At 46.1% G+C, this 25,000-nt stretch overlaps 1 protein-coding gene across 13 annotated transcripts in view; it reads right to left on the bottom strand.

Moving 5' to 3' along the window:
• The window catches only part of LOC135110655 (zinc finger protein basonuclin-2-like), a 399,181-nt gene that overhangs the window by 18,142 nt on the left and 356,039 nt on the right, over nucleotides 1-25,000 (bottom strand). Inside the window, exons 1-2 of one of the 13 annotated variants that reach the window (XM_064023223.1) lie at nucleotides 5,018-5,169; nucleotides 1,851-1,943 (exon numbers count right to left, since the gene is read on the bottom strand). The exons of 10 other annotated variants lie outside the window; for them this stretch is intronic. Coding sequence is in view for 1 of the 3 variants with exons in the window: in XM_064023213.1 (XP_063879283.1) it covers nucleotides 1,851-1,943 (93 nt within the window). In the remaining 2 variants the exon portion in view is untranslated. Of the gene's footprint in view, nucleotides 1-1,850; nucleotides 1,944-5,017; nucleotides 5,174-25,000 lie in introns of those variants that run through there. 2 more of the 13 variants (XM_064023213.1, XM_064023222.1) reach the window with 2 other exon arrangements.

Consider the following 25,000-nt stretch of genomic DNA (forward strand, 5'->3'; position numbering starts at 1 on the left):
TCTCTGAGAAAGAGGAAGAGGAGGAGGAGGAGGATTATTTTCTATACATTGTCTTTTCATGGTTTTATTTACTTGGGTTTTGTTTATAGTGTCCATAACTCATGTCCTCCTGGGTGATGATGGTGGTGATGGTGGTGGTGGTGGTGGTGGTGTGGTGCGGTGGTGCTGGTGTCACTGGTGCGGTGGCTTATGGTGAGTCATGGTAATGGTAGCGGTGGTGATGTGTTAAGTGTGGTGAACTGGTGGTGTATCTTCTCTACGTAATGAAACTGCATCTCCTCCCAAAGTTGCTAACCATTTTTAATTCTGTTTGTTTCCCCGGAAGGAGAAACTTGTAATGCAAAGGAATGTTGGGGAGGAATACCAATAAGTGATAAAAAAAAAAGTAATGTGTCTGAAGAAAGAAAAAATATATATACTTTTCTTACGTAATTTGAAAACTTTGCCGAAATTTTATAATGCCTGAAGGAAAAAAATGTATGACCACAGAGTTGTTTAGTACATTCCAGGGAATCAAATATTAAAAAAGGAAAACTTGTAGTGAAAACCATGAAAATTTAGCTCCATTTTGTCTTATCCGAAAATTCTGGCATAAAAAAAGTGCAAGCAAACTTAAAAAAAAAAAAAAAAATAAAATAGGTGAAATACTACACATAAGGCCATCTAGTGTCTGTAAAAGTTATAAGCTAATTGGTTCTAAATTGCTTTGTGGGCGAGCGGGGGTGGGGGGAATGGATTGTGACCTTCTTAAGCCAGGGAATTAAAGGCTTTTGTCTCATCGCCACCAGCAGTCACTCCGCGCCACGACAGCAGTATGCAAAAGGTCAGGTCTGTCACTCGTCATCGCTTTCCCTTTAAACGCCAACCAGCTTTATAAAATTTTTGCGCGACTGGAAACTTGTTGTCTTTTGCCGCGAAATATAATGCTGTCAGGCGCGCTGATCATTATTCGCTTCTAAGAGTCAGGTTAGCGTGTCATTTGCAATTTTCCCCCATTATTACTTTAGGCTAGGTAAGGTAAGTGCTCGTGCTTCATATGTTTTTGGAAATCTTATTAATTTTCTTTTATCTTGGCTTAATTCACTTAGATTTACTTTGGATTATTTAGCTTGAGAGAGAGAGAGAGAGAGAGAGAGAGAGAGAGAGAGAGAGAGAGAGAGAGAGAGAGAGAGAGAGAGAGAGAGAGAGAGAGAGTGTGTGTGTGTGTGTGTGTGTGTGTGTGTGTGTGTGTGTGTGTGTGTGTGTGTGTGTGTGTGTGTGTGTGTGTGTGTGTGTGTGTGTGTGTGTGTGTGTCTAACTGTTCGTTCCCCTGACCTAATTTTAATGAGTTTCCTTGGTCTTCCCTCTTCTCTTATCTACGCACAACAAACCTGCTATTCCAGTCACTCATCACAAGAGAGGAATGAAATAAATGAAATGACGTGCAAAGGATGAATTTTATTACAACACTGAGAGCATTGAAGGCAGCTCAGGCGAGACTCTTGGCCAGGTAACTTAACCCTTTATTTATACACATCATTTTCTTGCGGTTTTTTTATTAAGCATTTATCTGTTACCCTTACTTCCTCTCCTCTGGCGCAAGCACGGAGGGGCGTAGGGAGCACAAGAAATTAAAGGAGGAAAGAAGGGAGGTGGATAATAACGGGAGATAATACAAGTAATAAAGAAAACGGGGAGGGAGCCTAGGATTGAAAGAAAGAGAGAGAACGCGAGGAAGTAGGACGGATGAAATAAGGAAAGGAGTGAAGGTGTCCCACTAACCGCTTCCTGAAGGAGTAATTACAGTTTATTACAGGTGAATACAGCTTTAAGGCGGCCAGGTAAAGGTGTGCATCACTGAGTCCACTAACCCTTCGGCAGGCAGGTGCTCGCAGGAGACGAAGGAAGGAACAAAGCGAGATGATCAAAGGAATACAAGAGGAGAGCGCTTCCCGGAGAGTCATCTACAACAAAGCAGGGAAAAAAAAAAGCTTACATAAATCGTATGAATAAATAAATAATCAAAGTTGTGTGTACATATTTAATCTCTCTCTCTCTCTCTCTCTCTCTCTCTCTCTCTCTCTCTCTCTCTCTCTCTCTCTCTCTCTCTCTCTCTCTCTCTCTCTCTCTCAGCGGCATTCCTTCAGTTCTCGGTAAATTTATGTTTGGTTAGAATTTGACGCCAAAGTTAAAATTCTATAAAGAAAAAACAGCAAGGAATTGTAAAGTGACTGTCATTATTATCCTTTCTCTCTCTCTCTCTCTCTCTCTCTCTCTCTCTCTCTCTCTCTCTCTCTCTCTCTCTCTCTCTCTCTGCAAACAATGGAAATATGAGGTGCGTTGGGATTCGAGTGTGTGTGTGAAAGAGCGAGAGAGAGCGAGAGAAAAGAACTGATGCGTACACACACACACACACACACACACACACACACACACACACACACACACACACACACACACACACACAGCCAGACATGCAAGTAATAGCCGGGCCGTTTAATTTATCTTTTTTCTCCCCTTGTTTGTCTACACGCGTCTGTCAACACTGATTTTCAACACAACACAATGACCTTTTCCTTTTATCCTTCCCCTCCTCCTCCTCCTCCTCCTCTTTTTACATACTCTCCCTCCTTCACTAGTGGCGATAGTCCCACCTCTATCTACCTTTCTCTAGAAACTACTCCCCCTTCTTCTCTCTCCCTTCCCTCCTCAAACGATAACAAATGATTACATAGTGAAAACAATTACAACATTTTCTCGATTTCCTCAAGTGGAGAGATGCTGTGAAGGGGGGAGGTGGGTAGAGGTAAATGGGGATGAACACTTGGGTGGCGGTGAGTGGTGGGGAGGGGGAATGCGGATTTATTGGAGGGGGAGGAGTGGGAGTGACGTCACGAGTGGAGAGTGAAGGACAGTGGTGGTGGAAGGGACAGACGTGAAGGAAGGACACTTACTCGCCATGAAAGTGTGAAGTATATGAAAGAAGAGAAAGAGGAGGAGAAGAGGGCAAAGAGAAGGAGAGGGGGGCAGTGAAGGATTGATTGATTGTTCTAATGGGTCGCAACAAAAGGGGAGGAAAGAGGAGGGGAGAGATGAATGGGAGAGGAGTAATGCAAGAGTGAAGAGGATGAAGAGAAGTAAGAGTAGGGGAAACGGTACCTATATTATAATTCTCACGGTAGACAACAGTAAATGAACAGGCAGGCAACGCTGCTTTAGGAATCCAAATTAAAGAGGACAGTAAAAGTGATAATTAAAGACGAAAATATAAATGATGGCAGAACGTAATAGCACCATTTACATACATATTGCGCAGGTGTTACGGATATTCACGTTACGACAAATCTGCATTAAGTGAGGGCTGGTAAGCTGTCAAGATCCCTCCGCTTATGTTCCCTCGTCCAACTGTGTACGGGACTTGAGATGGTGACAAGTGAACTTCTTCTAAAAACTTGCATGATGCCTGAAGGACGGACACACACACACACACACACACACACACACACACACACACACACACACACACACACACACACACACAACTAACAACGTGTAAAATCCACCGAAACTACAAACAGCTCGCACATAAGCAGAGACTGAAGAACCACCCGAAGCATACAAAGGAAAGCCTCCCTCCATCCATGCCTGACAGCAGCGCGACAAGCACAGATCGACCCACGCAACACTCACTCCAGGAAGGGACGCCGCAAAAAATAACCCCTTGAAGCAACAAGCACCCACTACCAGGAAGAAAACAGTACAGTTGACAAGACAGGACACCACCAGGAAGGGCGGACACTGCACAGCTGAGGACAAGGCAACACCAGACACCAGGAAGACGGTTCAACTGGTAACAACAATAACAATAACACTATAATTGCGTACAAAGTAAAGGAGAACGATACCCGGAAGAAGACGACTCTGCCCATTTGAGCGACGCAAAAACGCCACGACAAGTAACAAGACAGCCAGTCCCTTGGGAAAGACAGAACGAACGTGTGCAAAGAACATCTCTCACTCACCACTGTTTTTCAAGGCTCCAGCCGCCACGGGGACGTAAAAGGAACGGGGAGGGAAGGGTGTGAGGAGAGGAGGAGGAGGAGGAGGAGGAGGAGGAGGAGGAGGAGGAGGGGAGGCACGAGGGTCGGAGATGCGCAGGGAGAAGGGTGATGATACTGGTTCTTTTTAAGACAGGCTGACTAGTCTTCCTGTTCTCTCTCTCTCTCTCTCTCTCTCTCTCTCTCTCTCTCTCTCTCTCTCTCTCTCTCTTTCCTACAATTTAAATACTTCTTTAAAAGTGGTTGCTTTTGTTATTGTTATTGTTGTTATTGTTGTTGTTGCTGCTGTTCCTTATGCCACAAGTTTTTGCCGCCTGTCAAAATCACTCTCCCTGCAGCACGTCTCCTAATTTCATTTTCTTTTAACTCGTGCATGGCGCATTTTCTTTAATATCCGTAAAACGTGTACGCGTAATTTTCTACAATTACACACACACACACACACACACACACACACACACACACACACACAAGCGCGCACCTCGCATCCCTCCCTCCCTTCATCCCTCCAGGTATAAGAATCAGAGGAAGAAATGCGAGAGAAGTTCCTCCCTCCCTCTCCTCCCTGCCCTCCCTCCCTCCCCGCGAAGATCGTGTCCAGCACCGAGACTTCATTTACATAGAGATTAAAAAAAAATGGAGAAGGATTGTTTGTCTTTGTCATCGTGGCGCAGCGCTGCCAACCGTGAGAGGACGAGGAGGAGGAGAAAGAGGAGCAGGAAAGATGAAGAGGAGAAAGAGAAGCAGGGATGAATAAGAGGAAGAGAACAAGGGATAAGAACTGCGGTAGAGAAGGAAAAAGTTTAGCAATACACTTAAATGCAGGAATTACGAGAAGTTATGAACGGAAGGAAGGAAGCAGGCATTGAAAACACTTCTTCCTCCGCCACATCCACGGCTTCACCTCTACTCCACTTCTGCCACCACCACTTTTTAGTACAGCTCCACCACCACCACCACCACCAACTCATCACCCTTACCATTCCAACTCCACAGTCACAACCGCCACCACCATCACAACCGCCAGCACTAACGCGCATCCACCACCTCCACTACCACCTTCTCCACCACCACCGACAGAAATGCTGGAACAGACTATCTTGCCCTCCACCATCGCCGCCACCCGTCCACCACCACCACCACCACCCAACACGGTCGCCCTCTACCGCCAGTTCCACCAAATTATCCTCCGAACGGCAACTGTCCGTGTGATTGACATGGGGGGCGGAGTCAGCCGTCCCTCGCCCCACCCACCCGCATCACGTGTCCCTGGACCCTCCTCGCCTCCCCTCCCTGTCCCTGCCACCCACCACCCACCTCCTGTCGCCCTCTGTCCTGCTCACGGTAGCGCCCGCTTACAACCCCGAATTTCCCTCATTTTAGGCACATTTCTCATACCCTACAATCAAAGAAAACGCCGTGCAAGCCGAGGCAAGGAAGGGTGACTCGTGTATCGCACCCCACCGCACGTTCAGCGTTGAATCCCGGGGTTTGGTGTTCGCTGCGGGAGTCCCTGTGGAGGAGCGGCCGCCGCGCACCGCCGTCCACGTATGCAGGAGGGAATCGGAATATGATAAACACACTGGGGCTTCTTGCGTTCCCATTGGCTACTAAGCTGTGAGGGCTGAGTTAGGAGGACCCACCTTCAGGGCCCCAGTCCCCGCCTCCCACGCCAAGTGCCTCGTATATTTTACAAGGGGGGATGGCAAGGGGGCACGCCACTACCACCCTTGTGCATCCGGGTGTCTAGGGTCTGTTTTCAGGAGCACAGGGCACGTGAGGAGCCGTCGGACTCTCAGGCAGGTTTCATAAGGCTCATTTTTCCCCCCAGAGGGACAAGTATCATCCCCTGTACGAGTTCTGGAATGGGAGGGAGAGAGGGAGAGGAGGAGAAAGAGGGGGAGGGGACGAGAGGGCATAAGGACGAGGAGGGGGGGTGGAGGACTGGAAAAACAGAGAACAGAAGAAAGAAAGAAAGAAAGACCAAGCGAAATTCCAGACGACAACACACACACACACACACACACACACACACACACACACACACACACACACACACACACACACACACACACACACACACACACACACACACACAGGAAAACGAAGGAAATACGTACACACATACATACACGAGACCACCAAGAGCTGAAGAAAATGCCTTGAACACAAAACTATGATGGAGGAGGAGGAGGAGGAGGAGGAAGAGGAGGAGGAGGAGATGATGATTGACGTTTACTGCCCCCGAATATTCCTGCTCTCAGCTCCCCAGCGATCTCTCCTCCAGGCTTCGTTATTCAGTCTGATTTCATATTATACTATACACTTCAGGGGCATTCTTGGGCTTATTACCGAAGAGGAGCAGGAGGTGGAGGAGGAGGAGGACGGGGAGGGAGATAAGAAGAGAGCCATGAGGAAGAACATGACAAATAGTGAGTTAGGTTTAAGAACAGGCCTTATGAAGAAGAAGAAAAGAAGAAAGTGAAAGCAACATTAACAACAACAACAAAAGCAACAACAATAACAAAACAATTCAAGAAGACAATAGAAAACGAATTAAAACGAATTAAAAAAAATAAATAAACCCGACTCTCTCTCTCTCTCTCTCTCTCTCTGGTGGTGGTGGAGGTGATGGTGGTGGTGGAAGGTGAAGTCGAAGTCAGCCAGCCAGCCAGCCAGCCAGCTAGCCATTCATCAACACCCGAGGTTATTAAACAAGGCTTGATGATACGCCCTCGGATAATCTAAGGCCACTTATGAGCCTCGAGAACAGTGTGGTGAGGATTGTATTTGCATCTCTGTAGACGAGCGGTCGGGGCACGGGCGGAGGCAGGGGCGGGAGCAAGGGCTGGGGCAGGGCAGGGGCAGGGGCTAGTGAGGTAAGGAAGACTAGGGGGCGGGAGTGATAAAGGTTGAGCGAGGGAGGAATGAAGGTGAGTTTGGGAGAGGTGGAGGGAGAAGAAGGTGATGGTGTGGTAGTGAGGCAGAGTGAGTGAGAGAAGGTTCAGGGAGGGAAGGAAGGTAAGGCTGAGACAGAGCAAGGACTGAGGAGGGAGATAGAGGCTGAGTGAATGGGCAGATAAGAGGCGCAGGGAGAGGCAGAGGGAAGATGGAGAGGAAGAGAGAGGGTGACGTTAAAGAGCACCAGGAAAAAGGAAGGAAAGAAGAGGAAGGGGAGAAGGAGGAGGAGGAGGAGGAAGGAAACAAAGAAAAGAAGGGGGAAAAAAAATCGTATCAATCTAATACATAAAACGTTGAAAATAATATGAATGAAAAAATATCAAATAAAGTAACATGGGAAAAAAAAAAACGAAAAATATTAAAAACTAAACAAAAAATATAACGAAAAATCCCACCGCATAATTAACTAGCTCACGACATTACTAATTAACTTTATTAATCAAGAGGTCTGGAATATGCATCACCCTCCACCACATAGTTCATGCTTAAGTGTAAAATGTACGTTACAAAACACTTCACTCTTTGGTTCACTCTACGGTTAATATTTCGTCCTTGTGGTACTTGAGTCTCTGTTTTATCTTTATTTTACTTCTTTTTATCTTATCATTGTTTTCACCCCATTTTTTTTCTTTTTTTACATTCCTTATCTTTTTTTCCTTTGTTTTTTTTATTTCACACATATAGCAGTCTCTCTCTCTCTCTCTCTCTCTCTCTCTCTCTCTCTCTCTCTCTCTCTCTCTCTCTCTCTCTCTCTCTCTCTCTCTCTCTCTCTCTCTCTCGTTACGATTCCGAGTGAGAGAGCAAATCAAGAAATTTAACTCCATCAATATTTCTTCAATCACCTATACGTTCTCTCTCTCTCTCTCTCTCTCTCTCTCTCTCTCTCTCTCTCTCTCTCTCTCTCTCTCTCTCATCCGACTTTTTCCACCACTTACACGCAAGCTCAGGCCGCAGCGATCTCACCCACACAGGTATGCCAGGTAACCGATCTTCCACGTGTACAAACCTTACTCTATTTGATCCTATTCATGTTCGTTCCCACTCCGTAGCAGGCTATACGAACTCTCCCGTACACTAACCCCATCATATAGTATCCGATCCGACCTTCCATGCACACGGTATCCGATATTTTACCATTACACAGACACCGTATCCGCATCCGAAGTTCTGTATGTAGACGTGGGGTGGAAAAGAAAGACAAGATTCCTCGGTTCGGTTTTACATGGTTCGGTTCTGCATGACAACTCGGACGCCATGCAAATTACTGATTACTATGGAAATTGGGAAGTCCGGATAACACGGCCCTGGCTCGTCCATCATGGGAGACGGGGCCGAGGCTGTCGATATGGGGGCGGGACTCAAGAGGGGGGATGGGGTAATGGGGTATGGAGGAATGGGGGGATAGGTCTGGTGTGTTAGTACTATTGGTGATGGTGTGTGTGTTTGGAGAGAGAGAGAGAGAGAGAGAGAGAGAGAGAGAGAGAGAGAGAGAGAGAGAGAGAGAGAGAGAGAGAGAGAGAGAGAGAGAGAGAGAGAGAGAGAGAGAGAGAGAGAGTAGCCTGTATCTTTATTTTATTTATTTTCATCCTCGGCACCATTTTTAGCTTAGCAGTAAACGTTTATCACTGTCTCGTAAGGGCCAACAGCACATACTACTCTTTGTTCTTCCTTTGTGTTCCTTTGCGACGCACTTTTACCCTTGCTTCACCTCTTTTCTACACGTGTCTCATTTACCAATGGCATAAAACTCGACTAGAAAATATAGATAAACAATAATAATAATGAAAGACACAGCAGGTAATTCTGAACTCACCTGGTAACGAGAGGACAGGTAAGGGAAGGTGCGGCGAGGCTAAAGGGATTACAGTTTTATCGCAAACTTAATTATTGGGAGGTTATGATGTGGATCGTGTTTATAATTGCATATAATTTACTTTTATCATAACATATTACGTACATATACACTTCAGACACTTTATTTTTTTCTCCCCTCCTGCAGAATATTCGTCAGCAGGGGAGAAGAAAGCCACAGCAATAACGGCGTGGCAAGTAGCGGTGGCGTGGTAGTCGCTGTCTGGCGGTCAATGATCTATAGTCCTTGTGAAAAGAAAGAAAGCGAGTAATACAGCATGACCCTCAGATGACCAGCCCGCCGCAAACTGCCACTAAATGTAAGACAAAGAACCACGCCGTTTTCGAGGGAAGGAAATAAATCTGTATTACGACAAAACACAACGTTTCGTAAATCTTTGAAGGAATTCCTGAGTGAGACTGTATAGGACATTTCCCTTTGTGCCCTCTCCCTCTCTCTTGGACATCTCACGTCTCCCTCACGTCTTCCTCATCATCAACCTAACCAAACGCAGATTAGAATGTTAAGAGCAATTATTTCGGTCAATATATACAGCATAACTTAACAGCAATGGTATCGGTATTGTGCTTTCGGTAACATTTAAGGGGGAAACTGTCCACAGCGGGAGAGTACTTAAAGGGGAATATGACCACGGGGGAGTCTGCCACAGGGAAATGCTACACGGGAAATGTGAGAGAAGCACGAGGCTGGCCACGGTTGGACTTCCACCTGTCTGCCTCACCTGTCCACTCTGCTCCAATGGCTGGCAGCGGCAGTGGCTTTATTTATTTGTTTACTTTATATTTAGCAAGGGTACAGACCAGCCTTGCCGTGGAGTCAAGGTCAAAGGCTGGTGAACCGCGCTTCGAGTCCACTTCGTCTCTGCAAAACTGTGTGTGTGTGTGTGTGTGTGTGTGTGTGTGTGTGTGTGTGTGTGTGTGTGTGTGTGTGTGTATGTGTGTGTGTGTGTATGTGTGTGTGTGTGTGTACGCGGCGTCTCTATTTGTACGGGGGGAAAAATACCTTTGGCTAAAAAAGAGGGAGAGAAAAGTTCTTTGCTACAATTATTAGTGTGCGAGGAAAAGAAAAAAATAAATAAAATGCGCTTCGAGGTTTGGTGAAGTGGAATATTCTCACCTCACGAAATGCAAACACAAAACCGTCCACCCTTTTGTAAAACACCGCCACCGTGTTTACAAAGTCACCACCACGCCGTTCACAGCGCTGCCGCACCACACTGCACCACCGCGGCACCACACGCCAACACCACCGTCAGTGCTTTCAGTACTCATCTAGCAGGTACTGTCGGATGCTCATTACTGTCCATATGATGTGCAAATGACGGACCATATCAATAACATGCAGTCTTGTTATTTTTTGGATTAGTTAGGTTAGGTTAGCTAAGATTGGTATCTATTTTAGACTACCGTACCTTAACGTAACCTAACTAACCTTGGTTGATTAAGTTACGTTAAGTTAGGTCAGCTTAAGTTACGTTACCTTAACCTAACCTTGCTGATCCCAAAAGTGATTAAGGTTGCATATCTTGAAGTGTTACCAGAATGCATCAAGAATACCAAGACACTACCCCAACAACTGTCAAGTTAGGTTATAGTTAAGTTACGTATTCTAATCTACCTTACCTTAACCAACCTAACCTTGCTCATCCTAAAACCAGCTGAGGTTGCATATCTTGAACTGTTCCCAAAAGACACCAATAATACCAAGACACTACCCCAACAACTGTCCTCACCACCTCCACCTTCCAGCCAGCCAGTCCAGTCCCGTCCATGGCCGCATCTCGCCGCCGCTATCGCCACTCTTCCTCTCCTCCACCCGCTTCCAGGACAAGGCATCATTTCGTTATCGCGGGGACGAGCGGCGCGCCCTGGGCTCCCTCCGCCCTTCCCTCGGGCCTTTTACGGCGGCCAATTACCCGGGCCATTACCACCACCTCGCCGCGCCTTATCGCAAAATTACCTCTGTATCAGGAAGCCATTATGCAGCTTCCTCAAGTTCCAGGTTACGTAAAGGGCATTGATCACACCTTAAATACACCTCTACAATTCTCCTTTTTTCCTTTCCTGCCCTCCTCACCTCTTCCTCTATTCTTCCCTCTCTTCCCTCTCGCCTCTCCCTCCCTCGGGCTGGAGAGAAGAGCGCCCGGCGTGGAGAGAAAGAAGTGCTCCTCCCGCTCTCCATATGGCGACATCTCCAACACGAGGTTAAGTCTATGATTTTTATCCCTCCGTATGCAAATTTAATTAAAGGTTTGTTTTAATCTCCGCAGGGAGTGTGTGTGTGTGTGTGTGTGTGTGTGTGTGTGTGTGTGTGTGTGTGTGTGTGTGTGTGTGTGTGTGTGTGTGTGTGTGTGCTGCTGTCAATTTGTTAAGGACAGTAATTAAACTTCTCATCACGTCTTTATATTATTTTTCTCTAAGTTTAAGTTCGACTCATGGTGACCAATTTTATATTTTATTATTGTTATTTTCTTTCCTCACGTTGTCGTACGGTTTAAGCCGTGTATTTTAATCAGTGACATGGAGTTTCATTGCGATTCGGATCACGTGAAGCACTAAGCGGGGCGCCAAGACTTAATGACACCTGCCTTACCTGTCTTAAAGAGTTACCTGTTGTCTTGACTCAGATGCTTTGACATACTGCGTTTGTTTAAGACTGTCCACCTGAAGACGAGCTATACATAGAGAAATTAAATAAATAGATGAATAAAAAAATTAATAAAGAAAGAAAACATGTATATCTTCTCTTTTTCGGATCCTACTTAAAAAATACGTGGATTTAAAAAAAAAGGAGAAAAGATGAAAACAATTACTTTCATTCCTCTGACCTTTCCTTTTCTTCCTTTTACGCCCGCTTTTCCTTAATATTTTTTTCCTCTGCATTTTTCCATTCCTTATTCACGGCTTTCCCTGGTTGTCCTCTTCTTCCTCCTCCTCCTCCTCCTCCTCTCCTCCTCTTCCTTATTCTCATCACCCTCACTCACTCACAAGCTTCCCCCAAAAATTCTTACACAAATTTTCTCTTTCGTCATACACTTCTCCCTCACGACTCCTCCTCCATGCTATACTGCTTCCCCCTCCCCCATCCCTCCTCCTACTCACCCTCGTGGCCACCCTGTCTCCCTGTCCAAGGTAATCATGGCCGAGCGAGCATTTCCGAGCGTCAGGTGGCCACGGGTGGGGGCGCCGGGGCCACGCTCTTCCTGGGTAATTTGGAACTCCTCCTCCTCCCCCCGTGGGTGGATGAGCTACTTCAGGAGGAAGAGGAGGAGGAGGAGGAGGAGGAGAAGGGGTGGTGATGGTGAGGATGATGGTGATTCTATTAAATACGTAATTTTTTTTTAATGGTGTGTCAGAGGACGTGGTGGTGATAGTGGCGACAGGAAGGGGATTGAGTACAAGACAGCTTCCCTTGCTACAGCGGTGAAAGGTAGCAATCAGGTCAGTAATAAGGGCCAGCACAGGAGGCAGCACCACCAACAGCAGCTATACCAACAGTTACGGTAGAAGCAGAAGTAGTAGTAGTAGTAGATGTAGTAGTGAGAGCAGAATAGAGTAACAACAATAAGTAATAAGAGTAATATATTAGCAATTAGGTATATATTAACCCCCCAGCCTATATCTACCTTAGACAACGGACAAGACACACAAGGCTAGACTGACTGACCAACCAAATGACGGAAACAATCTTTTACGACCATATGGGAGAAAACGCAGAGGGAAACAAAAGAGATGGAAAAGACAAGGTGGGGAGAGGTGTCAGTGTGAGCGGCGAGTGTTGCAGAATGAAGGTGAGGGTGTGGGTGGCGAGAGGACATGGAGCTGACGGGGCGTGGGTGTGAGGAATGAAGTCGAGGCGAGGGCAAAACTAAAAATACCGGGAAAAAGAAAAGGAAAAATAATATAAATGTAAGTGAAGTGAGATGAAGGAAAATAATATCTAGTTTGTTTGAGAGAGAGAGAGAGAGAGAGAGAGAGAGAGAGAGAGAGAGAGAGAGAGAGAGAGAGAGAGAGAGAGAGAGAGAGAGAGAGAGAGAGAGAGAGAGAGAGAGAGAGAGAGAGCATGTACAAGTATGAAGGAAGCTAGACGTCTGGACAGCTTCCCACATCCCCCCTCCCTACCCTCCCCAGTGCTCCCCCCTCGCCCCACTCTTCAGGTGTCATTAAGTGTGGTTCCTGCTCCGTGGACAGCGTGGTAAGCGTCCCCCACTTTGCATAAAGACATATTTCGCGGCGCTGCACAACGGCACAACCTTAATTCGCCAGAAGACCAGATGAAGTGGACCGCTGGACCGTACGAACCAAAATGTCCTTAATTGATTCCCAACACGACATTACTCTCTCTCTCTCTCTCTCTCTCTCTCTCTCTCTCTCTCTCTCTCTCTCTCTCTCTCTCTCTCTCTCTCTCTCTCTCTCTCTCTCTCTCTCTCTCTCTCTCTCAGCACTGTTTTTTTTATCTTGTTTTTTTTTTCCCTTTTTTCTTTCGTTTTCTAGAGTTACCGTAGTTCCCGGGGCTCAAAGAAAACGGTGTCATGGTTCACCGCAAGAGGTAGTCAAAGTGAAGTGCAGGAGGAGGAGGAGGAGGAAGAGGAGGAGGGGTAAGGTGGTTCAACTCATAGGAAGATCTAGTCAGTCAGTCAGTCAGTCCATCATCCATCATTGTTTCCTTGACTTCTGTGAGGCGGGGCTGACTGGCACTTGGAGGAGGAGGAGGAGGAGGAGGAGGGAGGGGAAGGAAGGAAGGACTGAAGGATGGCAGGAAGGAGAACGAAATTTGGAGGAGTGATGGGTTATGATGGGAGAGAGGGAGTGAAAAGACAGGAGTGGAATATATTGTCAAGATTGCAGAGTAAGATGGAGAAAAAAAAAAAAAACAATAGGACAGGAATGGGAAGCAAATAATGGAGGGAAAAAGTCACATATGAAGGACAAAAAAGTGGCATTTTCCTTAAGAGAGGTTGCATTACATATCAGGAAAATAACGAAAACCAACAAAAAAAAAAACGATAAACAGATAAAAAGACAAGAGTTAAAATATTCTACTGTTGAAGGACAAGAATGACATTTCATAATAACCATGAATCATATCCAACTGTCAACACACACACACACACACACACACACACACACACACACACACGGATGAGACAATGCAGAAGCGTGATGGGAGTCAGCTGTGAGGAGGGAGGGAGGAAAGGTTGGGGGGAGAAAAGTGGTACAAGAAGGTAGTAGCAGCTCCGTGTATAACAAGCAGCTGGGAGGGAAAGATAATGACGACGACAAGCAAGACACCAAGAGTAAATTAGGTTAGGTCTTTAGTCCTCATACGGCGACATTCCCTCCACCCTCTCTCTCTCTCTCTCTCTCTCTCTCTCTCTCTCTCTCTCTCTCTCTCTCTCTCTCTCGCCACGGGACTAATTCTTAATCGAGGAATCGCGTGTATATGTTCGTCCTCACCTGTTCCCTAATTTTTTCCCTCCAGGTGAGTTCGTAGTTTCCTCAGGTAGCAGGACACCTTCTCTCCCTCGCTCCCTGCCTCTCTTCCCCGCCAGCTTCTATCGTCCGCCGCCTGACCACCTGTCTATCATACCTATTCTCTCTCTCTCTCTCTCTCTCTCTCTCTCTCTCTCTCTCTCTCTCTCTCTCTCTCTTGCATGGTCTGTCATGCGTTTCTTCTTTTATTAAGCCTTTCCTTTACACCTTTTCAAATTCACCATATTTTTTACCTATCGCTCGTTCGTTCATTCCTTTACTTCTGTACTTTATCGTGTGTTTTGTCTACTTCCCCTATTCCAACTATATTTTTTTCTGTTTGTTATTGTTTTTATTTCTTGTGTTATCTTGTCATTGAGTTTCATTGCACCGTATTTCTTTTCCTCTTCCTATTCCACTGTTTCTCCCTTTCTCTCCTCCATTTCTAGTTTCTCCCTCTCTTCCGTTTCTATTCCATCCGTGTCTCTTTCCCTCTTCTCCACATTTATCCTCCCGTCTCTCCATTTCCCTCTCTAACAGTATTTCCCTGTATCTTCCTTCCTTTCCTCTACTCCTGTTCCACTTAGTCTCCAATTCTCTCCTCCACTGTCTCTCCTTTCCCCCCCTTCCCATCTCTCTCTCTCTACTTCTCTCTGTACTCCTCCATCCGTCCCTCACACTCGCCTCCCTCCGACACTACTAAATAACTATTACCTGTGTTTTATGACTTCTTTTCCTCCAGGTAAGAAAAGGAGACAAGGAGAGAACGGAGCCCATCTCACCTGTGATCATCATCTACACAGGCGTCGAGGTAAGGGGGTATCAGCTGCTATTACAAATGTAGTCATATTTGTCATTTTTTTTCCTACGTGCCTCTCATCATCATCATCATCATCGTCCTCTTCATTTAGTCGTGTACATCTTCCCTTTCCTCGTTTCTCCTCCTCGTCTTCCTCTTCGTCTCTCTCTCTCTCTCTCCCTCCATCTGTCTCCTCGTCCCTCTCCCTCGAGCTCAAATACCTCAGTTCCGGGTGACAGTACAGTGTAAGAGACGGGTTGTGCGTGTGATGAATGATTGCAAAGGTGGTGGTGGTGGTGGTGGTGGTGGTGGTGGTGGTGGTGAGTATTTAGTAGAAGTGGGTGTTACGGCTCGTTTCCTGCCTGTCTGTCTATCTGTTTGTCTGTTTCTCTGTCTATGCGTCTGCCTGTTTGTCTCTGTGTCTGTCTATATTGAGACTAGTTTTTCTATTATGTTCATTATCCTTTTTTTTTATAATTTTGCAGGAATATTATGCAAGTTTTAAGTTGTTCACTCCATGTGCAGGAGGAAATGCAACAAAATGAATATAAAAAAAGTGATGTCCACAGAGAGAGAGAGAGAGAGAGAGAGAGAGAGAGAGAGAGAGAGAGAGAGAGAGAGAGAGAGAGAGAGAGGTCGCAAGTTAATGATCAGTGTTGGAGGTTAACCCACCATTTGCGTCCAGGGCGAAGGTGGCGGCCGGCGGGGAAGAGAGAGAGAGAGAGAGAGAGAGAGAGAGAGAGAGAGAGAGAGAGAGAGAGAGAGAGAGAGAGAGAGAGAGAGAGAGAGAGAGAGAGAGAGAGAGAGAGAGAGAGAGAGAGAGAGAAAAGGTAGCAGATAAATGAGGCTGGTCAGACTATCATCTTCCACCTATTCTCTTTCCCTGACCCATCTAACACGAGGCGAGGCAATCCATGCGCGTAAGACACCATGGAAGAAGAAGAAGAAGAAGAAGAAGAAGAAGAAAATAAACACTCAAGACGTGGTGGACATCGAAATGGGGAAAATATTAAATGAAACACCTAGTAACTCATCACTGTCCACCTCTCCCTTCAGTAATACTCGTACTTATCGTCATTAGTGAAAGTAATGACCATGAAACACTTCCTTGCAAGCTGATTGTTGTGAAGGAACGTTCGCTAAGAGTTTTAATGCATTTTTGGTTTGGGAAGGTTATGGTGTGTTATGGCAGACCGAGGTAGCTGAGAGTGAAGAAGGTGCACATGAATTAACTCCGAGACACGAGTGGTATAAGGTAACATAGTGAATTCATCCTGCAAGGTCGAGCTGTGGCGTATTGACGTGGCTGCCGAGTGTTCTAGTGTTGGTGCTGCTGGTGCTATTAGGGCTACTGCCAATATTGTGGCTGTAACCATTAATACTGTTATACCATTACTTTGTCAGTTAATATATTCCTTTCTTCATCTTCTTTTATTCATTATCCCTGCTGCTGCTGCTACTACTACTACTACTACTACTACTACTACTACTACTACAATTACTATTACCAGGCTCTCTACGTATCTCGATTACTTCGCCACCAATTTTCGTCATCATTGTCTTGAAGGTTGAACGGACACTGGCTGCAGTAATGTCGCTGTCAATGGTTATAATATCCTCGATTCTCTTTCAAGGTTGGCTGCGTTAAGTGACTGCGAGCATATGGTATTAACGCTACCTTGTATTTTGCACTCAACTCTTTTTTCTTTTTTCCACAAATTTAAATATTTTGACTTTTTCTTACTATAAGCAAAGTCGAGTTCAATTCTGGCATGGATCTCATTCAGTTTTCAAGTGCGGAATGAATTAATTATTTTTCTTTCAGTTATTTCTTTCCTCTCTTTCAAACTTATACATTTTTATCATTTATTTTGCTTTGCACTTCCTGTTATCTCTCACCGAATGTTTTTCTTAGATTTCATACCGGATACTTTGAACAATACTTTCATTTTATATCATTTCTTTATCTTCATGACGTCTGCATGGTGTTATTCCTCCTTCGCCTCCTGGTCCTCCTGCTGCTGGGGACGTCTTCATGGAGGCAAGGACGGAAGGGAGGAAATGAGAGGGCGGGAATTATTACTCTTTCCTTCACGTTTGCTTCGTCGATCCATCAACAGGTGACTTTATCCATGCCATCTTAATAACGAGGTGTGCACGCAGATCCCACACACACACACACACACACACACACACACACAGATTTAGGAGACGCACACATGCACACGCACATATACTAAAAAATATCTACCAAGCACACACACACACACACACACACACACACACACACACACACACACACACACACACACACACACACACACACACACACAAGGCTAAGAGTTTCCTGTCTCGTTCCACACACGCACGCAAGAATCTCACTTAAGAACGGCATATACGCACACACACGCACACACACACACGAAAAGATCCCACCCAACTGAACTAGAACCCCACTAAACAACAGCAACACAAACAAAACTCACAGAAAAACACATCGCTACCCCCGACCCCACTCACCCAATTCCACAGGTAATGATGAAGACAAAACGACACACGGAGAGAGAGAGAGAGAGAGAGAGAGAGAGAGAGAGAGAGAGAGAGAGAGAGAGAGAGAGAGAGAGAGAGAGAGAGAGAGAGAGAGAGAGAGAGAGAGAGAGAGAGAGAGAGACACACGCACACACAGAGGGAGAAAACAAGTCACAATTATTACCAAAGCCAAGATTGCCATCCCCCACCAAAATCACGAGGACTCGAACCCGGTTTACAGGTGCGCTTCCCACTCACCGGATGCGCGTCTCACCTGGGGATGGCGTCGGGACAGGTAAGTACAGTGTTGTGGCGGATATTCGACTTAAATGATCGCCAATTCGGTGGTGACATAGAGAAGAATAATCGACTGGAATGGAAGAAGATCGAAGAGTAAAGGAAAGAGAAAGGAAAGGAAGACGAGAGAGATAAAAGAGGAAACTGATAAAAGAACTGGTGGCGAGGAGAATTTTGGGGTAATAGAAGGTGGAAAAGGAAAGGAAAGAAAAGGGATAAAAGACAAGTAGTGGTGATGGGGAAAAGAGAATTTCTGGTTAATGGAAGATGGAAAAGAAGAGGAAAGGAATGGAAGGCGGAGGGAAAAAGGGGAAAAAAAATTATAAAAGGCGAGATTTGGAGGAAAGAAAAAATGAACAGACCGAAATGGAAAGTAGACTAAGATGAAATGGAAAACAAAAGTAGCAAAAGAATGATAAATAGGAAACAAAACAGAGGGAAAGAGGAAAACAAACAAAAAATATGAAAATACAAACATAACAAAAGATCCTTAGACATCGATTAAAATAAAAAAAAGAGAAGCACTAAATGAGGGAAAATAGGAGAGCAGGGAGAAAAAAAAACGGAGAAAAAAAGGAAGGAAAAAAGGGAGGAAACACTTAGGCAGCCTGACGCGCAGGTATCACGAGTCACCTGTCACGTAGGTGTCATTAATTAAAGGGAAAGGAAGGGATTTTGGACCTTACTTCCTACGAGGCGCTGTATGACCTTACTGCGCCACCGTGACTCAATCTATTTCCATTTTCTTTAGTCGCAACTACAGAAAACGGGAATAGTGGGAAAGATATGAAGACAAAATAAAATGAGAGATGCATTTAAACGTATGAGAACAATTAAATAAACTTAATCTAGGAAGAAGAAGAAAAAGAAGAAGAAGAAGAAACAGGGGGAGGAAGAGGAGAAAAACAGCAGCATCTGGAACAACAACAACAAAAGCTAAAGGGAAAAAGAAAATACTTACGTCAGATAGAGGAAAACAATAAGGCACCGTAAAATGTACAAGTAAATAGAAAGATTGTAAGTAACGACACACATGATGAAATAAGTCAAGAAATCCAAGGTAAATAAAGGGAATAACTGGGAGATTTACAAGTTAATAAGATAAACGTGAAAATCGGAAAGAGAGAGAGAGAGAGAGAGAGAGAGAGAGAGAGAGAGAGAGAGAGAGAGAGAGAGAGAGAGAGAGAGAGAGAGAGAGAGAGAGAGAGAGAGAGGAGAGAAGTGAAAGAAAGGGAGAAAGATAGAAAGATCACAAGACAGGAACAAAGAAAGAATGGGGAAAAAAGTGAAAAGAACATAAAATGAAAAAAAAAAATGTAAAAAAAAAAAAACTAGAAATTCCGCCTCACTTTTACGAGTCTCTCTCTCTCTCTCTCTCTCTCTCTCTCTCTCTCTCTCTCTCTCTCTCTCTCTCTCTCTCTCTCTCTCTCTCTCTCTCTCTCTCTCTCTCTCTGACGTCACGATGATACATGGCTCCTGCCCCTCTCACTGATCCTACACTATGTTTATCTCGCCCCATGACACCCCTCACCCCCCTCCTGCCCCTAGCTTCCTCCCCCTCTCCCTTACCCCTTCCGCCCCCTCTGTGCCCTTTCCCCTCACCTTTTTCTTCTTCCGTACCATCTCCTTTCTTTTATTTCAGTTACTTTGTCTTTTTCTAGTCTTTCAACTTATTAATTCCGGTTCCTTGTTTTTATATTTCCCTCTCTCTCTTTCGTCTGTTTCTAGCTTTATTTATTTATTTATTTGTTTACTTCCGTCAATAACAAAGTAAAGGTGTGGTAATTTTATAATCATTTGTTTCCTTAAGTTTCCGTGGCCTTGTGTCCTGTCATCGCTTCCACTTCTCAATCATGTCTGTCTCTCTCTTCTCACATCAAAGACTTCCAAAAACACTGTCATCCTGTACTTTTTCCAGCCAAACTTAACACTTTTCCCTACCTTCATTCTTCCTTCCATCCCCGCGTCAATTTCCTTCACCACTGCTGCTCACATTTTTGCACATCCAAGTCTCTGCCTCTCACCAGTGTCAATATTTCTTCCTTGCCGTCCTCACTGCCCAGCCTCGTGGCATCACAGGCTCGTCTACTCGTCGTCACCCTCTCCGTCAAATGACAGATCGCGGACAGCTCATAAAAGGCATCAAACAAGACACAGGTATCGTCTCAGCGTCGCTCGGTCACCGTCGCCGCGGGGAGGTGAAGAGGAGGAGAGGAAGAAGACCGCGAAGACGCAAGCCTAAAGAAATGACGTGTCTCCTCTACCTCCTTCTCTCTCTCTCTCTCTCTCTCTCTCTCTCTCTCTCTCTCTCTCTCTCTCTCTCTCGTCTCCCTCCCTACCTCCCCGCGCTTAAACGCCCGGCTGACGGTCCTTCTCCGCATTCCCTCCATCTCTCCCTCGCTCTCCTCCTTCCCCGGTCCCGGAAGATTTAATATCTGCACAACACATGAACACTATAATGTCGAGTCGTCAGGATCCGCGGTGTAAAAACTAGATGCACCGGATTCGTGCCGCTCCAGGATTACACTATACTTAATTCCGGTCCATAATTGCTTTGACGATTTTTATCACGTATAGAAGGTTGGGAGAGGCCGGCGGTAATTGCGGGTGTGCTGACGGGGGACGTATTTCACAGACCACACCCACTGTCACAAATTGTCACCCACGAGAGTCGCCGCGGGCCAGCCAGCGAGCCTTATCTCTCCCCGCCTTAGTGCCCGTAATGGCCCCAAATTTCAGGGGATGGATAGAGACTCTCCCATCCACGTTTGTCGCGGAAAACATCCCTTAGATTGCCCGGCCGCGTGTCTGTCCGTCCGTCCGTCCGCCTGTTCGTCTCCCTCCCTCTGTCTGTCTGTCTGTCTGTCCGTGTTCCCTTTGCTTGTCTTTGAGTTACTCCGCCTGCCCGCCTGCCTGCCTGTGTGTCTGTCTGTCTGTCTGTCTGTCTGTCTGTCTGTCTGCCTCCCTCTGTCTCTCCAGACTTAGTTAGGTATTGTTGATGTTGTTGATGATGTTGTTGATGCTGTTGTTGATGTAGTAGTAGTAGTAGTAGTAGTAGTAGTAGTAGTAGTAGCAGTAATGATAGCAACAAAAACACCAACAGTAGTAACAGTAGTAATAGTAGCAGTAGTAGTAGTAGTAGTAGCTGCATTTCACCTCCTCTCTCTCCCTACTGAGCGATGCATCCTGGGCGCGGGCTGCAGGAGGGCGAAGGACATGCGAAGGAGAGAGAGAGAGAGAGAGAGAGAGAGAGAGAGAGAGAGAGAGAGAGAGAGAGAGAGAGAGAGAGAGAGAGAGGAAGGACACTGGTTGGTATGTCCCATGTCAGCGTCCTTCCTCGCCACTTCCCAGCCACCCAGCACCATTCCCTCCCCGCCTCTACGCCCTAGGTCACCCTTCACTCCTCCCCCCCCCACGTCATCCCCGCCGCCCCGTCACTCCGAGGAACACGCAGAGCGGCGCGGCGCATCACCACACCCGTCATTTGTCCGTCTGTCCGCCAAGGAGTGTGTGACTTGACCAAGATTACATTACTCTCCCCCTCCCCACCCTCTCTCTCTCTCTCTCTCTCTCTCTCTCTCTCTGTGTGTGTGTGTGTGTGTGTGTGTGTGTGTGTGTGTGTGTGTGTGTGTGTGTGTGTGTGTGTGTGTGTGTGTGTGTGCGTGCAAAACAAAAAAATAACAGCGCATGTTCAAGAGTAACTGAGATGTGAATGTTTTAATATATATTTTTGACGCTGGCTTGAGTGTAGATGTGGAGGAGGAGGAGGAGGAGGAGGAGGAGGAGGAGGAGGAGGAGGAGGAGGAGGAGGAGGAGGAGGAGGAGGAGGGGGAGGAGGAGGAGGGGGAAGGGGTATGGATAATGTGCGTGTTTGAGAGAGAGAGAGAGAGAGAGAGAGAGAGAGAGAGAGAGAGAGAGAGAGAGAGAGAGAGAGAGAGAGAGAGAGAGAGAGAGAGAGAGAGAGAGAGAGAGAGACGCCAACAGGTACTTAAGCAGACGGGATGAGAGAAGAGGAAATGTGCTAACTAATGAGTTACGGCACCACAACAGCAAGGTCACATGGCGCCAGGTGGAGGCAAGGAACCCAGCACTGAGGCACCAGCAGATTTAAAGACCCGAGACTGAGAGAGTTGAGGGTCGAGGAACACTGACACCCGTATGCTTTGGAGTCTCAGAGGAACGATTTTCTTGAAGTCTCACGGGAACGTCTTGGAGTCCCACAGGAATGATTTTCTTGGAGTCTTTGAGGAACGATTTTCTTGGAGTCTCACAGGAACGATTTTCAAAGACCACATAGATGATTAGTCTGGTTATAATGGACGTTTTTTCCCCCTATTGATGAAATAGAATCGATATTAAGACTACAGAATACTGAAAATACGCTTGGAAGCCTCAATAACGTTTACCATACTCGGTTAAAAGCAAAGATAAGACAAAACGCCTTACGAGAATGGTAACCTTTGCTTGCGCGACTGAAAGGAAGGTTAGACTGGGATAAGTTAAAGGATATGTCGATTAAGACTGAAGGGGATAAGGTTAAGATGAGCTGAACGGCACGTAGACATGAGAACATAAGATGAGAAAATAAGTGAAGCTGCAAGAAGCCACCAGGCCTACACGTGGCAGTAACTGTATGAGGTGGATAACAGGGAGATATGAAGAGCGGGAACAAGAAGACAAACTTTTCAATACTGCGTGGGTTGTTGCCACCAAACACGAGTAGCTGTTGTGAAGAGGGAGTGGATGTGAACGACTTCCTCTCCCTCTTATCCCCTCCCCCCTCCCTCCCCCGCTCTCCCTCTCCCTCTCTCACTGCCTCTAGTTGCCGTCACAACACCGCCGCCGCCGCCGCCGCCACCACCACCACCACCAACACCAACACCATCACCACCGCCGCCGCCGCCGCCGCCGCCGCCGCCGCTTATTATGAACGGCAGGGATGGAGGCGAACCGGAAGTGCCTGTGTGTGTGTGTGTGTGTGTGTGTGTGTGTGTGTGTGTGTGTGTGTGTGTGGGAGAGGGGATTACTGTGCGCGAATACTTAACAATTGCACACACACACACACACACACACACACACACACACACAAAGAAAATTCAAAGCAGATAAGGAAAAAAATGACATCGCATACAAAAACATCAGGCCTCTCTCTCTCTCTCTCTCTCTCTCTCTCTCTCTCTCTCTCTCTCTCTCTCTCTCTCTCTCTCTCTCTCTCTCTCTCTCTGTGACTGACCTACTCCATCATGCACAGCGCTATCTCAGGATCTGCTCGAGTTTAATACATAGCCTGACATGCAAATGAAGCGAGGACACAGAGAGAAGGTTGAAGGGAAGGGGGAGGAAGGGGAGCAGGGAAATGAAGGGTGAGAGAGAGAGAGAGAGAGAGAGAGAGAGAGAGAGAGAGAGAGAGAGAGAGAGAGAGAGAGAGAGAGAGAGAGAGAGAGAGAGAGAGAGAGAGAGAATATATGCAATCTTGAATTATCTAAAGTATCATCAGTTATTTAGTTCATGTGACACCCCCCTCTCTCACTCTCTCTCTCTCTCTCTCTCTCTCTCTCTCTCTCTCTCTCTCTCTCTCTCTCTCTCTCTCTCTCTCGCAGCCCCAGGAACGCCCTCTAGCCGGCAATTTGTCACCCAGGGTCTTTCTTTCTCTTCCCCGTGGTCTTGTTGGGTCGCACGCCAGGAAATTCGTCAGTTCTATGTATTTGCATATGTGTGTGTGTGTGTGTGTGTGTGTGTGTGTGTGTGTGTGTGTGTGTGTGTGTGTGTGTGTGTGTGTGTGTGTGTGTGTGTGTGTGTGTGTGTGTGTGTGTGTGTGTGTGTGTGTGTGTGTGTGTGGGTGGGTGGCAGTGTTTAATGTTCGTCAAATCCTGTCAACGCTTGAGTTTCTGTGTTTATTAATCTTCTCTTGTCCTAGCTTCTCTGTTTTCGTTTACGTCTCTCTCTCTCTCTCTCTCTCTCTCTCTCTCTCTCTATGATTTTACATAGTAGTGGAGATCAAAGGTGGGAGTGATTGGAGAGGAGGGGAGTAGATGTGGGGAGGGAAAGGGAAAGGCGTAGGAGGTGGGGGGCTGAGGGTGACTGTGAGGATGAGGTGTGTTTTGAGGGTCAAGGGTGAGAAGTTGACCCTTTTTGCGTGTGTGAGGGTGAGACGCTTGAGGAGACAGTGAGGCGTGAGGTGAATACGTGAGTGCTGGCTGAGTGTGAGAGAGGTGAGGCGAGATTCAGTTCTGCATGAGGAAGGTTTTAAAGTAACGTAGTGAATGTGAGATGAGACTGACAGGGAGCCCTAACCTTACCTAATCCAACCTTTCGTAACTTGAGCTAACTAACACAGTCATGTAATTTAACCTAACATAATCTGAATTAAGCTAACCCAATTTAAACTGACATGATCGAATCTAACTTGACCATGAGTTAATCAGTGTATGAGTGTCAATAAGTCTGAGTGTATACGAGTATGTATGAGTAAATATGAGTAATTTTGGGATATATATAAGGCTTAAGGTGAACATGACGTGTGTATGAGGAAGAAACGTGAAATAAATGCATGTCAGGCGTGGGGTCAGTGGCGGGTGAGAGGTTAGCATCAGGCGGTAAGTAGATTATTGCAAGAGTCGGAACATTTGTAAATCCTTGAACTCCCTAAGTGCAGGAGAGCAGAGCTGGGTTCATTCTCCCGCCGCGACTGCCACCACGCGTCAAATTGCTGTCATTACCTTTTATCGACCTCGCATTATGCATTCTCAGGAATCAAATTATATCTATGAAAAAAAAAATAATAATAATAAAAAAAATAACATCCTCTGCATATGTAAAAAAAGAAAAAAAGTATAATATAACAATGGCTGAGAATTCACATCACTATCAACCGAGCGAGAAAATGATTTTGATACGAGTACATGAACACGACGCGGCGGGTCATGACTGACACTGCACGACTACTAATAATGGAGAGAAAAAAACTGTACATGGAAAAAAAAATACTAATCTAACTACAACACCGTGTAATATTTCCCGGGAGTAACACAGG

The sequence above is a fragment of the Scylla paramamosain genome, chromosome 20 (assembly GCF_035594125.1).
Source record: "Scylla paramamosain isolate STU-SP2022 chromosome 20, ASM3559412v1, whole genome shotgun sequence".
Classification (NCBI taxonomy): Eukaryota; Metazoa; Arthropoda; class Malacostraca; order Decapoda; family Portunidae; genus Scylla; species Scylla paramamosain.